The 17,018-nt window shown below is 36.4% G+C and overlaps 1 protein-coding gene across 1 annotated transcript in view; it reads left to right on the top strand.

Moving 5' to 3' along the window:
- The first annotated feature begins 145 nt into the window (after positions 1-145).
- Positions 146-17,018, top strand: part of SLF2 (SMC5-SMC6 complex localization factor 2) — a 46,416-nt gene continuing 29,543 nt past the window's right edge. Inside the window, exons 1-8 of the mRNA XM_005885338.2 lie at positions 146-460; positions 3,276-3,319; positions 3,794-4,524; positions 6,019-6,076; positions 10,668-11,623; positions 12,602-12,672; positions 15,635-15,757; positions 16,128-16,295. Of these exons, the coding sequence (XP_005885400.1) occupies positions 321-460; positions 3,276-3,319; positions 3,794-4,524; positions 6,019-6,076; positions 10,668-11,623; positions 12,602-12,672; positions 15,635-15,757; positions 16,128-16,295 (2,291 nt within the window). The 5' untranslated portion in view covers positions 146-320. The remainder of the gene's footprint in view (positions 461-3,275; positions 3,320-3,793; positions 4,525-6,018; positions 6,077-10,667; positions 11,624-12,601; positions 12,673-15,634; positions 15,758-16,127; positions 16,296-17,018) is intronic.

Below are 17,018 nucleotides of genomic sequence, written 5' to 3'. Positions count from 1 at the left end.
GTTTTCCTTCTCCCCTCCCCTTCCCGAAACCCCGCCTTCTCCTGAGAGGCTGCGGCTTTCTATTGCGCCACTACGGAAATGACCGCCGTATCAGCCAATCAGAGCCCGACTCTTCAAGTAAGACCCGCCCCCTGACAGTCCTCTGGTTCCTTCCCGCTCACACAAGAGTCACTTCCGAAGAGAGAGAACCGCCATGAAGAGAGAAGGGGGTGCCGCCCACCTCTGTTCCGACAGCCTCCCCGAGTCCCAGCAGCAAGACGGCAACCACGCACCCAACTTCTCCAGCCACAGCTCATGCCGCCGTCGCCAGCGGCGCCGACATGACAAGGCGCTGCATGCTCGCTAGGCCAGGTTTCCCCTCATCCCCAGCCCCGGGGTCGTCGCCCCCGCGCTGCCATCTGAGACCCGGTAGTACCGCTCCTGCTGCAGCGGGAAAGAGAACAGAGAGTCCTGGGGACAGGTACAGTGCAGAGGGCTTGAGAAGGGGCCGGGTCGCGGGGGCAAGGGTATGAGGGAGGACTGCGGACGGCCGCTCTTCCAGTTCCCGCCATCCCCCGCGAGCTCAGGCCTCAGCGTTTTGGGGCCTGGCAAACCTCCGCCCCGCCTCCGCGCGGCGGCTTCTGGGAGTTCGAGTTTTCTTTTCTGTAGTTGGGACGCTGTCCTCGGTCTAGTGACCGCAGCCGGGATGGCTACGGAGATCCCGCCTCAGAACGTGATTTTCGTCCTTTATGATAGCTGGACCCGGGGCCCTGACCGGTTCATGCACATCGATGTGGTTTTCTGTACTTTGCCAGTTCTACTGATCCTAGTGGTTTAATAGTATAAGCCGTTTTTTCTGTATTGTAGGTGAGAAATTACGTAAGGTGTGATGAGGGAAACCCACAGATCACTTTTGAGTTCAGTATAAACGATAATTCATACTTAAAAGAACATGCACATTTGGAATGTGATGTTTTCTCCAATCCAAGAGGCCAGTTTTTATGTAAAGATTTTGTGGGAGCTGTGTAAAAAGATGGGGAATTTCTTCAAATGACATCCTCTGACAATAAAACATGTTTAAATTCTCTACACACTTGGTACTGTCTTTTTTATTTTAAGTTTAAGAGCTTGTAACGTAAGTTTAACAGTAAATGTATCTTCTGCTATTGTAGAACAGGTCCACAATCCCTTATCTTAATTCTGAAAGTCAGGAAGCTAGGAAAACCAAAAGTTTTTAGTGAGTTTGGAACCACATCTTACTTGGAAGCCAAACCTGATTAGAACTAATGGAAGGCTGTATGGCCTTTATCCCATGAAGTGTAAGTATTCGTGAGTTTTGCTGGAAAAATATTAATGTGGTTGCTGCTACAGGGTGCAATATCAGACCCCACTGGGGGCTTTACATACTGCATCGAAGTTACCTGCCTTTCTAAAATCCAGAATTCTAAAATACATTTGGCCCCGAAAGTTTCAGATAAGGGTTTGTGAGCTGTTATAAAATTTTTAACTAGTTATAAATAATAGACATTTCTGTGCATGTGAACTTAAGGAAACATTCCTTGAAAGTTAAGTTCATAGTTATTTTGCAAATACTTTGCGTGTTTTACAAAACCATTTTTCTCTCTAGTATAATAATCAAAAAAGAGCCAGGGATCTAATATTTTAGGAAAGAGATATAGTGTTACTTTTAGTAATTAATGTAAAAACATTTAGTATTGTCTTGTTTTGAATTAACTGCTTCTTAATTCTGTCCCATCTCTCTTTTCTCAACCAATAACTGAAGGTATCATCCTTCTTCCCTTTACAGAACCTCTAGCATTTGTTTCTTGACTCTCATGTAGTGACATGTCTAATTTATTTTATGAAAACAAATGCATAGATTCTTCCTTCCATTACTCATTCATTTCATAACTTCTTAACTTTTCTACCAGCATCTCAAACAAACATTGTAGGCTCTCAATAAACCATTAAAGGTGGACATTGCTCTTTTAATGTGATCAGTAAAGTATATAAGATGAAGAAGCTTAACTGTCAAGGGACTTGGATTGTTCGTTTTCTCTGAGCATTCCAACCTCCTAGTGGATAAATGTTTAGGGAAACTCATAGACTGTTGCTTATTCTCTTTCAATAAAATAATTACATTTTAGCCATATTTGCCAGAAGATTGATTTTTTTGTTCTAGATACAACATCCCTCTTTATGCAGCTGACAAATAACTCTAAAGACATGAACAAATCAGAATACGAATTCTGATAATATGGTCCTGTTCCACTCTGTGTCCACTGTAGGGTGCAGAAATTTTTTTTAAAAAATGAAAACAATTTGGGTTTTGTTATTCTTGTTAACTTTTCTTTTTGTTTTATTTCCCCCCAGGTAATGTGTTATTTTTGTAAATAACTTAAGAACTCTTAGATAACCCTGGCTGGTTTGGCTCAGTGGATGGAGTATTGGCCTGCAGACTGAAGGGTCCTGGGTTCAATTCCAGTCAAGGGCACATGCCCAGGATTGCAGGCTCGATCCCCAATAGGGGCCGTGTAGGAGGCAGCCAATCAATGATTCTCTCTCATCATTGATGTTTCTATCTCTCCCTCTCTCTCTCCGAAATCAATAAAAATATATTTTTTTTAAAAAGAACTCTTAGATAAATTAAGGTTTTTGAGACGCTATGTAGTTGTGAACTCATTCCAATTTCCGCTGTTACTTAGATTAGCATCTTACTGTAGTGTACAAGAGTAGTATAAGGTTAATACTTGATCCTTTGTCTTTTGTCAGCACACTCTTCAGCTGCATCCTCAGACCAGCCAAATCAACCCATTCTACCATCTACTCTTGTGATGAGTCTCTTCAGGTTTTAGTCAGTTTTTACAATCTCCATTATTCATTTATCAAACACTGATTAAGCATTATTTTGTATCAAATTACTGAAGTTAATCAAAGAATAGGATCAGATCCCCTCAAGATCTTTTACTCTATGTAGTAGTGAGCTTTTTGAGCCCTAGGAAGCACTCTACCAGTTCTCTGGATCTGCACTCCAATCTTCTCATTTTAGTACTATAGATTATATAAACCTCAGTTGTACTTATAAATTTATTCCTACAGGAAGTGGTGAATTATATTTCCAATTGTTTATAATCAGCTTAGCAGAGCATTATTGCCATTGTCAGATTTTGATTAAACTAGATAGTGAAATCCAGCCTATATTCTATAAATCTACTAGTGTTCTTTACTTATTCTGAATTATTGAGGTTTCAGTATTTGCTTATGTGATTCCATATTAGTTATGCTTTTATTTTCAGGAAGCAGTCAATTATAGATTTCTTCAAACCAACTTCAAAACCAGGTATGTATACTACTAATGCATTTTTTGTGGGATTTTTTTTGGAGAGGGAAATGGATTCAGTTCTTAAATCTGCTCTAAACTCATTAATTTGAACAGTTTTAAAAAATGAAAATGCAGTTTTTTACAAAGATAAACAATTCTAAGCATCATGAATAAACTTTTTGCTTCTATGTTTTAAAACTTGTAGTCAATTTTCATAATGCATACTGTTTTGACTCTCTAATACAGTAACTTATTTCATAGAGCCATAAGGAGCTTACATGATGTAGCAAAAGGAATGCTTATGAAAGTAAGGCTGTTAACAATTAAATTGTGTCTTAACCCTACCCCCCATAAAATGTGTATTATTATCTAAATAAGCAATTTGAATTTTTTTTGTGATAGATTAGTATTATTCATACTTTAAATATTTATACAAAATAGTTTGTATATTTTTAATAACATGCGATTTGTGTGTTTTAATTGGCTATTTAGACAGACATATGTTGGATTCTCCACAAAAATCAAACATCAAATATGGAGAAAGTGGTTTACCCATCACTGGGACAGAGCAGTTTGAAAGGAAACTATCCTCGCCAAAAATATCTAAACCCAAAAAGCTGTCATCAGAAAAGAGCTCTATTTTAGAGGCTTTAATGAAAGGTGTTAAAGAGCACCCTAAAGATCATGAGTCATGTCGGCCTTGTGTGTCACTAACCACCAAATGTCCAAAGACACTTACAAAGACTGTCTATATTCCTCCTTCATGTCACTTGTCTAAAGAGATGAAGACACTAAAGAAAAAACATCGATCTCCAGAGAGAAGGAAGTCACTGTTGACTCATGAAAATAGCAGGGAGAAGAATGATAGAGATCGAGGCAAGACCAATGCAGATTCCAAAAAGCAGGCCACAGTGACAGAAACTGACATCTTCAAGAACACCTCCAGAAGTCTTAGCAGCAGAAGCAGCCTATCCAGGCATCACCCAGGAGAAAGCCCACTCGGAGCTAAGTTCCAGTTGTCACTAGCTTCTTACTGCAAAGAAAGAGAACTAAAGAAGTTAAGAAGGGAGCAAATGGAACAGAGAATCAACTCAGAAAATTCTTTCTCAGAAGCAAACAGTCTTTCCTTAAAATCCTCAAGTATAGAAAGAAATTACCAACCAAGGCAGGAACAGAGTAAACAGAATGATGTCAGACCTGGAAAGAGTAATCTCTCAAACCTGGTATGTGAAATAATTACTGAATTAGCTTAACTACTGCTTTATCATATTTAGATACTAAATCTAAAAATATTTAAAAATTGTTAACATCATATTGGTATCTCTTATTAAAGAAATACTGATAACACAGATTGTGTAGTAGAAGCTGATTTCATTAGGTTTTGTCCAACTGTTGATCAAACTCAATAAAATAATGTTTCCTGCCCTTAATTTTTTAAGTTGTTAGAAATACAAATCTCAGGCCCCACTTCAGACCCACTGAACCAGAAACTGTGGAGGTAGAATTCAGCAATCTGCCATTAACAAGCCTTCTAGATGATTTTGATGCACTTTAAAGTTTGAGAATCACTGGTTTAGACTATATATAAATCTTAAATAATTGAGTAGAAGTCTTAGAAAGCTTAGAAAATTATCCAAATACATTTTTTTAAAATTTTCATTTAATTTAGTTTTTTTCCATCACCATTTATCCCCTCTATGCCCTCTTTTACCTCCATCCATCCCCCTTCACATCTTTTTTTTTTTTAAATATATTTCTTTATTGATTTCAGAGAGGAAGGGAGAAGGAGAGATAGAAACATCAATGGTGAGAGAGAATCACTGATTGGCTGCCTCCTGCACACCCCCCACCGGGATCGAGCCCGCAACCCAGGCATGTGCCCTTGACCGGAATCGAACCTGGGACCCCTCAGTCCACAGGCCGACGCTCTATCCACTGAGCCAAGCCAGCTAGGGCCCCCCTTCACATCTTAACCTCATCAGATTTATCTTTTGAGACTAGACCAAACTTAGATCAGCACAAAAGATGACCCTCGTCCCTGGAAAGTCAAGTTGTTAAATACATTTTTTCAGAGAGCTTCTCTACATACAGAGCAAATACAGGAAGATTAGGTAACAGTAAGTGCTATGATGAAAAGTTGCTATGAAATTTGTACACCAGATAGACCAAAAATAAACCAAACAATGAAGTTCTGGGAGTGAATGGAGATTGCTGCAAGAAAATATATTTATAAACTCGGGTTTGCAAGGAGTTTGGTGCCTTTACCAGTGAGATTTGCTAATTATCAATAGAGATTAGTAGCATTTGGTCCATTTTTATAAGATTTCAGTGTTTGGTGTTGCATCAGTTCTTAAACAGAAGTATTGAAAAGTGAATTGTATCCATTTGATTGGCAAATATTAAGCCTACTGTTTATCAGAGTAATAGTACACTGCTCTAATAAAATCTTAATCCTGAGCTATGAATGTAAATTTCTAAATTTGTGTTATAAAAACTGACTTTATTTTATGGCATTTTTTATATTTTTATGATACAAATGCCCTTTATTTTTATGATAAAACTTAAGAATTTAAAATATTTTATTATAGAAGCTTGAATTTAACCTCCAAATAGACGTTTTTGCTTTATTCAGTCTAGAAATCTGTGTTCAAATGTATGAAGAAAAATTCACATTCTTCCCCCAACTCTTAATGAATTTTATCTCATTTTGCTAACAGGAAAATGGACATCTCTCAAGAAAAAGATCGTCTTCTGATTCATGGGACGCTGCTTCAGGTAGAATCAAAATTCAATTTATGAATTTTAAAATAAATTTGCATTTTAATGGTACTGTTTCTTAAAGCAAATTTGTTTAAGTATGCAGTTTCCTCCTAGAGGTGATTTGAGTGTCGCATTAGTTTAGGGTTTATAATATTATATTCAAAAGGAATAGTCCTTGCCCTAACTGGTTTGGCTCAGTGGTAGAGCGTCGGCCTGCGGACTCAGGGGTCCCAGGTTCGATTCTGGTCAGGTTCGATGTGCCTCGGTTGCGGGCACATCCCCAGTGGGGAGTGTGCAGGTGGCAGCTGATCGATGTTTCTCTCTCATTGATGTTTCTAGCTCTCTATCCCTCTCCCTTCCTCTCTGTAAAAAATCAATTAAAAATATTTTAAAAAAAAAAAAGGAATAGTCCTAGAATTTAGTATAAGTAAACAGTGATTTGTCTTGACTCTTCACATTCTTCAATAGTTCCTAACAGTGTGTTTCTCACATTGGTATTCATTGTTCTTCTGAATCCTTGGCTACAATTAAGAAGCATAATCTTATATTTCTGGAATTGTGGACTATCTGAAGTCTTGGTGTATTAAAGATGCTTTGTATAAGGTTGAAACTGTTATCATGAACCACAATAGTGTTTCCTGTATTTCAAATACAAAGATCCCTTTTTAGTATCAAATTTCAAGGGCGCCTACATGACACTAGTTTGTACTTTTAATATCTGTTGGTTGAGAAAATACATAATAGCAAACAGCTGCTATTAATTCAGTCATTCTTAAAATATCTTTCTCTTTTTTAAACTAGAAAATAGAACAGTATAAAATTTAAACAGTGCAGAAATTTATAGCACAAAAAATGAAAGGCCCCCAGAAATAACAACTGTTAATAATTTGATATGATTGTAAACTTTGAAAAATAGACTTTACAAAGTTCCACACTAATAACGATACTAGCAAACATTTATTGAGCACTTACTATGTGCCATACTTTGTTCTATATCCTTTTAATTTGTTTGAGCCTCATATCTGTATAAGATGGTTACTTTTAGAAACTTAAAAAATGGAGGTATAGAGACAGTTCTGACTTACCATTCTTCAGTAAAACTTTTTTATATATTCTAGAGGTGCATTGCATTTTGACCAAGTGATCTCAAGTGTTAAAATTAATCTTCAGCCAAGGCTAAAATCATACTTTACCATTATTAAAGAGCTTCTAGCATCAGGAATAAGATTGAAGTTTCATAGAATTTTTAAAATTTATTTAGATTTTATAATGTTGTTTTTGGTGATTTAATTTTAGTCAATTTTGACATTAATAGTACAAGAACAATAATTTCTCAGGTATGGGATTGCTCCTGCACTCAGTGTTTGTAATAATAAATAAATAATCTCTTTGCACTGAGGTGAATGGAAGAACAAAATATTTTTAGGCTAGTTCTTCTAGTGTAGGAGGCTGCTAGTTATGGTTATGCCACCAAGCTATTCAGCTTATTTTCCCCCTCGGATAATGACTGAGATAAGAATTATCTTCACGGATTTATAGATTTCCTCAGTGGTGACTGTAGTTTTATTTATATAATACTACATACTGAAGTTTTTGAACACTGCCCATTTTCAGAGGCAGACTTAAGATGTTGCCTTCACTTATATTTTTATTTCTAATATGTTTGAATGTTTTTCATAATCCTCACAATTGTGGTATTTTACTCTTAATAAATATACATTTACACTTCAGTTGACTGTCAACAGGATATAAAGGATATTAGGACTCTAAATAACATGAAGAGTGCTTATCTTTATCTGAATAGAGATTAATAATTTAAATGTTATGTCTTGTTCATATTACTACTATTACACAGTTGTGATGATGCTATGCATAATCACACACAAGTTGAGGGTTTCAGAAATGTTGGCAGCATAGGCATTTGGCTCTTCGGTCTTCCAGAGCCCCATCCTTTGGCTGAATTCTAAGGTCCAGCTTAATCCATTGATAGTTTATTCCATAATTTATTAATATCTAATTCCTTATTGAGCATTTGGATTTTTTCCTTTTTTCTTTACAGACTCAATCACTGTCTTATCTGAGTATTTTATATACTAACTAGAGGCCCAATGCATGAAATTCATGCAAGGGGCTCAGCCTTTGCAGCCACAGCAGCTTGCCTTGGCCCTCACAGCCCCGGCTTCGTCCAGAAGGACATCTGGAAGGATGTCCGGAAAGTCGTTTGGCTGTCCAGTCTAATTAGCATATTACGCTTTTATTATTATAGATACATATTTGAAATATTGTAAAACATTCCATCTAAGATTACAGTAGGGGTGCATAAAGAATCATGAACCCAACTGGTGTGGCTCAGTGGTAGAGTGTTGACCTATGAACCAGCAGGTCACGGTTCGATTCTCAGGGCACATGCCCTGGTTGTGGGCTCGATCCTCAGGGTGTGTAGGAGACAATCAATCAGTGATTACCTCTCATCATGGATGTTTCCATCTCTCTCTCCCTCTCCCTTCCTCTCTGAAATCAATAAAAATAGTTATTTTTATTTAAAACAAAAGAATCATGAAAATTTTGCAGTTAATCCATTGCCCTAGCGAGCTTGCAAAAAGGGAGCCTACCCATAGTACCAATTCACCCTCCTCTAATTCTAGATGTTAAAGCTCTAAGTAAGCTAATTTTTCCTAAACTTTGCCCACAAATACTTTTTCTCTTCTGGATAAGTTTTCAGTTCCTGAACAAAGCAGGAATTTCTTCTCATTACTAGCTATAATAAATATTTGACTTCTCTAGGAAAATGGAACAAAACTCAAACTGACAGGTCTGTAGCTATCTTTCTTATAACCTTCAAACTTAAGATAATCAATATACATCTGTCCTAAGTGTTCCCTTTTTCTTAGTTATTAGATTTCTTATCCTGCACTATAAGGAACCCCTATCCTTTTTTATAGGACATTTAACCCCAGAAAACTGAGTGGGCATGAATGATTTCTTCAGGTAATAGGAGATATCTGTAGAAAAATGAAGCATGTGTTTAATTGATTTTTTTATTTTTATAAGATGAATTTTCCAGATTATATATTAAGATATACAAATAATTGCTTAACTTGAGGTTTTTATTTGTTTCTTTTTCTTTTTAATTTGTTGAGGATTTGGGGACATGGAGGATCTGTCCATGTGCAGAAAGAAACTTGATTTAGGGAAATTTGATTTTTTGAGAATACTGATTATATAAGTAGTGAATTTTTAATGAATGATAATTTTTTGTTGTTAATCTTCACTGGAGAATATTTGTCCATTTATTTTTAGAGAGAGGGGGAGAGACAGAGAGAAACATCGATGTGAGAGAGACACATTGATTGGTTGCCTCCCACATGCTCCCCAACCAGGCCGAGGATTGAGCCTGCAACCTAGGTACGTGCCCTTGACAAGAATTGAATCGGGGACACTTCAGTCTCTGGGCCAACACTCTATTCACTGAGCCATAGTGGCTAGGCTATGAATGATGAATTTTAAGAGTTAATTAATGAAACCACATTTTTAAGCAATAAGAAATTTTTAAAAACTGGTTAACTCTAATATATGTGGTTATTAAATTGCTTCTGGATGGAACTGCTAACACAGCTTATATTAGTTGTCTAGGGCTGCCATAAGTACCAAAACATAGGTGGCTTAAAACAGAAATTTATTACGTTATGGTTCTAGAAGCTAGAAATCTAAAGTTAAGGATATCAGTAGGCCATGGTCTCTCTAACAACTCTAAGGGAGGATCCTTTCTTGCCTCTTCTAGCTTCTGGTGTTTGCCTACAATCTTTGGCATTCTTTGACTTATAGATGCATCACTCCAATCACAGCATCTTCTCCCTATCTATCTTTATGTCATCTTTCCTCTGCATGTATGTCTTCATGTCCAAATTTCCCTTTTTATATGGATGCCAGTCATATTGGATTAGGACCCACCCTAATGACATTGTAATTTGATTACCCCCTGTAAAAGGTCACATTCTGAGGTTCTGGGAGTTAGGACTTCCACATATCATTTTGGGAGCCATGGTTCAACCCATAACATAGCTAAAGACTAGAGCGATACATGGGAAAGGATAAACAAATACTAGGGAGAAAGACAAATTAATTTTTTAAATTGAGAACTTAAAATATGTCTGCCTTTAACTAGTTACCATATATGTGTTTTTAAGGTCATATAAATTTAGATATAGAAGTGTTACGTTTCTGGAACCAGGTAATCCTTGGTCTAACAAAAGGGTGTATGCACTTTGAGGGAAAGTGCCTTTGTAACCCTTTCCTTGATACAAATACACAGTTTTTTATGTTTTGGAGAGTCACACCTTTAATCCTATTTAGGTAGTAAACTTTCAATAGTTTTGGAATGAAAATAAGCATTTGTCATTAGCTTTATTTTTCTTGAACTCACCAGTGTTTATCAGTTAAAAAATAAATGATAGTATTAACTCTTTTTCTTCATTCCATATGTGGTAAATAATCTCAGCCTAAACTTTTAGAATGTAAACATTTGGCAGGTTGTTCTAAACATTGAGTAAACTTTACTAAGATAGAAAAATATGTTTTCACTAATCTGGCAAAAATTAAATTTTAGCAGGCTCTAAGCAGAATAAATTCCCTGACAAAAGAAAAAGGAACTCTGTGGACTCAGATCTGAAAAGCACAAGAGAATCTATAATGCCAAAAGCAAAAGAGTCCTTCCTTGAGAAGCGTCCTGATGGACCACATAAGAAAGAGAAATTTATAAAACACATTGCACTGAAGACACCTGGTGATGTATTGCGCTTGGAAGATATAGCCAAGGAACCGAATGAAGAAGCTGACCGCTCCACTGCAGGCTTGGCACCTTCAAATTCTGGCCACCATCCTTCCAGGAATAGTGACCAAGTCCGTGTGGCAAGTACCAAAGAGACTAAGATGCAGAAACCCCACTTATCTTTACCTCAGGAAAAGTCTACAGTTAAAAAAGCTAGCAACCTTCAGAAAAATAAAACTGCTAGCTCCGTGGCATCAAAGGAGACAAAACTTTTACCTTTACTTTCCCATGATCCGAGTGCTGGTTCCTCTCGGGTATCATTAAATTCTAAAAAAGATAAAGAACGTTCTTCATCTAAAGAATGTTCTGGGCATTCTACAGAGCCCTCCAAACACAAGGAACACAAAGCAAAGACTAATAAGGCTGATTCTAATGTATCTTCAGGGAAAATTTCAGGGGGATCTTTGCATTCAGAATATGGCACTCCTACAAAGTCTCCCCCGGCTGCTTTGGAAGTTGTGCCATGTATCCCAGCACCTTCAGATAAAGCCCCTTCAGATAAAGAGAGTTCAGGAAATTCTAATGCAGGTAGCAATGCACTGAAAAGAAAACTAAGGGGTGGTTTTGATAGTGATGAAGAAAGTTTAGGTTACAACCTAGACAGTGATGAGGAAGAGGAAACATTAAAATCCCTGGAAGAAATAATGGCTTTGAACTTCAATCAGACTCCTACATCTACAGGAAAGCCTCCTGCTCTTTCCAAGGGGCTTGGATCTCAGTCATCAGACTATACAGTAAGTAGTTTTATAACAAATATCTTTACTTGAAGAGGGAAAGATGGATTGATGATGAAAGAGGGATAGAATGTTAGAACTTATTTTAAAAGCCAGTATTTGTTATGAGTCATAATTGGTCTGAAACTGATAGAGTTTTTGTTTGGTTAATGGGTTTCCCATATCTTTAGTTTTATTACTGTAAATCAGTGGTCTCCAAAATTATTTGATCACACACACTTCTATTAGTAAAACAATTTTTGAGCATGCACCCCAATGTATATGTATACTTATAGGTTAATACATGTATCACTATACTATGTATTTTCTAACGAATATGCAAAAAAAATTTAAAGGAAGAAGAAAAAGGTATTTTCCTATAGACTTTATGTAGAAGTTACTATAGACTAAGTTCTACTGGAGTTTCTATAGAAGTTCCATGTAAATAGAAGTTCTATTATTTTCTTCCTGCACCCCAATGGATCACCTTGCACACCCCCTGCTTTGGAGACCACTGCTGTAAATGAAGGTAGAGTGTAGAATGTTGTTAATTGTGGTGTGCAATTTTATTTATAAAGTGCTTCATTCTATCTTGGGAATAAGCTGAATTAAATTCTAATATGTCTGTAAAATTTGGTGGGGAAGGTGTTAATGTTCATGGTAACACCTAAAAATTAACAGTTTGATTCTACTAAAATAGGATTTAAAAATAAAGATAGGGTAGCCATGGAGCCTTTGGGTGTTTGCAGTCAGTTCCTAAGGCTAGCAGAGTTTTTTATAAGTAGTGCCTTTCCTAGTAGATGGCAAAATCAAAATGCCTGTAGTACAAAATACTAGATTTAAAGCATGATGATGAAAATTCTCTTTTAAGAAAGGTATTCTCCTGGCCCAGGTTATTTAAAGAGAGAATATTCTTTAGTACTCTGAATAACTTAAAACATCCCAATTCTTCTACTAAGATATGTTATAAAGTATTCCTAAAATTTCTTCTTGTTTTAGGAACATGTTCATAGTGGAACTTATACAAATACTCTAGAGCGTCTAGTGAAGGAAATGGAAGACACACAAAGGTTAGTTAGCATCATGACTACCTTGCTAAATTTAACATGCTGACTGTTTCAGAAATAAGGTATTCTTGTTTATAGTGTGGATCAGAGGCTCCAGCTTTTTATGGTATACTCCATTAACATAAATTTCTTTCTGCTTACCACAACTAGTACCTAACTGATACCTGAAATTCTTGATCAAAAGCATTAGTAGAGCCCAGCTGGTGTAGCTCAGTTGGTTGAGTGTCAGCCCATGCATCAGGAGATTGCCGGTTCTATTCCCGGTCAGGGCACTTGCCCGGGTTTTGCATTCGATCCCCAGGAGGGGGTGTGCAGGAGACAGCCAATCGGTGTTTCTATCTCTCCCTCCTTCCTCTCTCTGAAATAAATAAAAACTTTTTTTAAAGCATTAGAATTTTTGTGGGTTTTTTATTATGATATATATATATATATATATAATATAACATAAAATTTACTGTTTCAATCACTTTAAAATGTACAATTCATCAAGTACATTTATATTGTTGTGTAACCATCACCACCATCTAGCCCTAGAACTTTTTTTTTCCATATCCCTAATTGAAATCCCATATCCATTAACCAGTAACTCCCATTCCCTGGTGTAACTATTGTTCTACTTTCTGTCTCTATGAAATTGACTATTCTGTATACCTCATATAAATAGGATTATAAGCATTCGTCCTTTCATGACTGGCTTATTTCCATTAGCATATCGTCAGGGTTTATCCATGTAGCATGTGTCAAAATGTCCTTCCTTTGTAAGGCTGAATCTATTGTATATAGATACCATATTTTGTTCATCAGTGGGCACTGGGGTCGCTTCTTGTTTTTTGACTTGTAAATATTACTGCTATGAACATGGATATACAAATGTCTCTTCAAGTACCCACTTTCAATTTGGGGTATATACCCAGAAGTGCAATTGCTGGATCATCTGGTAATTCTATGCATAATTTTTTGAGGAACTGCCATACTGTTTTACATAGTGGCTATACCATTTTATATTTCCACCAGCAATGCACAAGGGTTCCAGTTTCTGTATATCCTTACCAAGCCTTGGTATTTTCTGTTTGTGGTTTTCTTTTTATAATAGCCAACCAAAGGAGTATGAAGTGGTTATCTCATTATGGTTTTGATTTGCATTTTGCTAATGAGGTTGAGCATCTTTTCATGTCTTTATTGGCATTTTTGTAGCTTCTTTGGAGAAATGTCTGTTAAGATCCTTTACTTATTTTTTAATCGGATTGTTTGTTTTTGTTGTTTGCATAGGTAAAAATTGTTTTAATGTTTATGCCTGCCTAGTCCAGGTTTTGACACCAGAACTGTTATTTATACACCAAGCTACTCTTGTGAGGAAGAAGTTTAGTTTTGACTGACACCTTCAACATGCACACACAAAGAAATAAAAAAGTTTGAGAGTCATAATAACCCCAGTGAAATTTATGTGACTAATTGCAAACTACTCTTGCTAATGAGAGGAGGTAAATATATTCCTTATTAGTTCAAAGTATATCCTTGAAATGAGCTCAGAGAACTTCACTAAAAGCTCAACTGGCTTTAAGATGTTATATATGTGTCTCAAACCTGATAACTAAGTATCTGGATATAGGAATTGCAGATACTACGTCAGATGTGTTCCCCTTTCTGAATATAATTAGAGGAATTGTTTTTATTATAAACTTTTTTAAATGTTTCATGAATTCATGTTACTTGCGATGTCAAATCTGATGTTGCTTATATAAATTGAACATTGCTCATACCAAAGGCAGAGATGCTAGTTTGATCTGATGATTGACTGTTTCCTGCAGTAATAGAGTAGTACATTTACTGGTCATTTATTGTTATATTACACTCATCTACTATGGGGCTGGAGCTAGGAATAAGGACCTCGTTAAAATTATCTTGGTGAGTAATATAAGCAAGGAAGGACTTAAATGCTAGACTCTGACTTTGAATTCCAGCTCCTCACATTGTCAGGTTGAGTAAGTTAGCTTTTGTAAGGCCGTTTCCTCATGTATAAAATGGGTAATCATGAACTACCACATGGGGTTGTTGTGAGGGTTAAAAAAAGTCAATACATAAAGTTAGTATAGTGCCTGTCATATAGCAAGTGCTTGGTAAGAGTTAGGTGATAGGATGATGATGATGATGGTAATGATGATGATGCCAATAATAATGACTAATGCTGCTAGAAAACCTAGTTAACAATATTAGGTTGTTGGTCTACTGGAAGTCAAATGAGCATTAGAGATTAAACATTGAATTATTCTTTGCCATTTTTTCCTTCCCCTTTCTCTAAATGATTTGGACATCATTCTTGAAGTCCTAGCTATAAAGTAACATTCAAGTCTTTTATGTGATGGAATACTATTCTAGTACTATACTGTAGCTGGATAAAAGTCTAAGACCTAAAATAGATTTTTTGTGTGTGTATTTAATGAAAATAATATATACTATATTGTATATCATGAATTATTTGGGAGACATGATTTAATCCATAGTGTAAACAAAGTTTGTCTTATAACAGTATCTATATCTATCTATCTATACAAAAGCCTAAGCGACTGACCAACTGGCCAGTAGCTATGACACGCAATGACCACTAGGGGGCAGACGCTCCAACTGGTAGCTATGATGCGCACTGACCACCAGGGTGCAGATGCTCAATGCAGGAGCTGCTGAGCTGCAGTGACTTAGCAGCTGCGGTTCTTGGGTGATGCACCCGGAACCAGAGAGAAGGGAGCCCGATTCCGGGTTGCGTCACCGAGAACCACCCTCTTGCAATCCAGGACCCTTCAGGGGATGTCGGAGAGCCAGTTTCGCCCGATCCCCACAGGTCAGGCCAAGGGACCCCACCCGTGCACGAATCCATGCACCGGGCCTCTAGTACTTAATAAGAGTTTTACTAAAGTTTGTTTTTATTTTTAGGGCAAACCATTTATTATAACATTCTTTCAATTCTCAGGCTAGATGAACTACAGAAGCAACTACAGGAAGATATTAGGCAGGGCCGAGGCATTAAATCCCCAATCAGAATTGGAGATCAAGACAGTACAGATGATGAGGATGGCCTCTTAGAAGAGCAAAGGTATACTGGTTTTTCATAATATATACCCTGTTAAGTTTATACATTTTTTAAGTTTTATCTTTATAAAATAAATGGGCAATTGATGGTTATTTACTTGGTGGCTAATCTGTGATGGATTTGAAAGGCAAATGTTAAGGCCAAGTTATATCATTTGTCTTTTCTCCTGTTTATTGTTTCTTTTCACACACATTTAGTGGCTTTGGACTAATAACTAGCAAAAAGTATGAGGAGCAAAACACATGTTTTCATGCCAGTCTTCTAATCTAGGATTACATTGATCCTAAGAAAAGTTTGCTTTACACTCAACTTTTAAATATAAATTTAAATGCAATATAACTGTTTGTTATTCAATAACTTTTTTTAATTTCAGGGAATTTCTAAAGAAATTTTCAATTACAATTGATGCTATTCCTGATCATCATCCAGGTGAAGAAATATTTAATTTACTCAATTCCGGAAAAATTTTCAATCAGTATACCTTGGATTTAAGAGACTCTGGTTTTATTGGACAAAGTGCTGTAGAAAAGCTTATTCTTAAGTAAGTAGAAAAACATACATTTTACTTTTTCACATATAAAAATTACTATAAGATTCTGACTGATATAATCTTCTAAAAGGTTAATTTCTATTATGACCTATCCAGTTTCTTACTTCTCTTCTTTATTACTATTGCCCTTTGTGTTTTATTATTTAATTATAGGAAGCAGTGTAATATAGTCGTCTGGCACATCACATGCCTTTATTAGGATGAGATCTTACCAGGTGTACCGGTTAATAATGCAGATTTTGTAATCAAAGAAAATATGATAATTTCAAGAGAAACATCAAAAGTGCTTTATTCAAAGTAATGTCCATCGCTAGCTACACACTTGCCCCATCTTTCAGATAATTTGTGGATACTGTCCCAATAGAACTTTTCTTGTTTTGAGGTAAACCATTCAGAGACCCAATTTTCCACTTCTTCGTACGTTTTGAAGTGCTGCTCAGAAAGTGCGTGTGCCATCGATCGGAACAAATGGTAATCTGAAGGAGCAAGGTCTGGTGAATATGGCTGGTGGGTTAATACTTCCCAGGCAAGATCTTTTAATGTGTCTTTAACTGGTTTTGAAGTGTGTGATGGTGCGTTATCATGAAGCAAAATTACTTTGCCTTGTCTTCTGGCCCATCTGGTTGTTTTATGATCAAAGCGTGCTTCAAATTGATTATTTATTGTCGGTAGCGATCAGTATTAACGGTTTCACCTGGTTTTAGAAGCTCATAA

Source organism: Myotis brandtii, unplaced genomic scaffold, assembly GCF_000412655.1.
Source record: "Myotis brandtii unplaced genomic scaffold, ASM41265v1 scaffold902, whole genome shotgun sequence".
In the NCBI taxonomy this organism is placed as follows: Eukaryota; Metazoa; Chordata; class Mammalia; order Chiroptera; family Vespertilionidae; genus Myotis; species Myotis brandtii.
The sequence above is the reverse complement of the archived record's forward strand: the minus strand, read 5'-3'. Positions and strand labels throughout refer to the sequence as shown.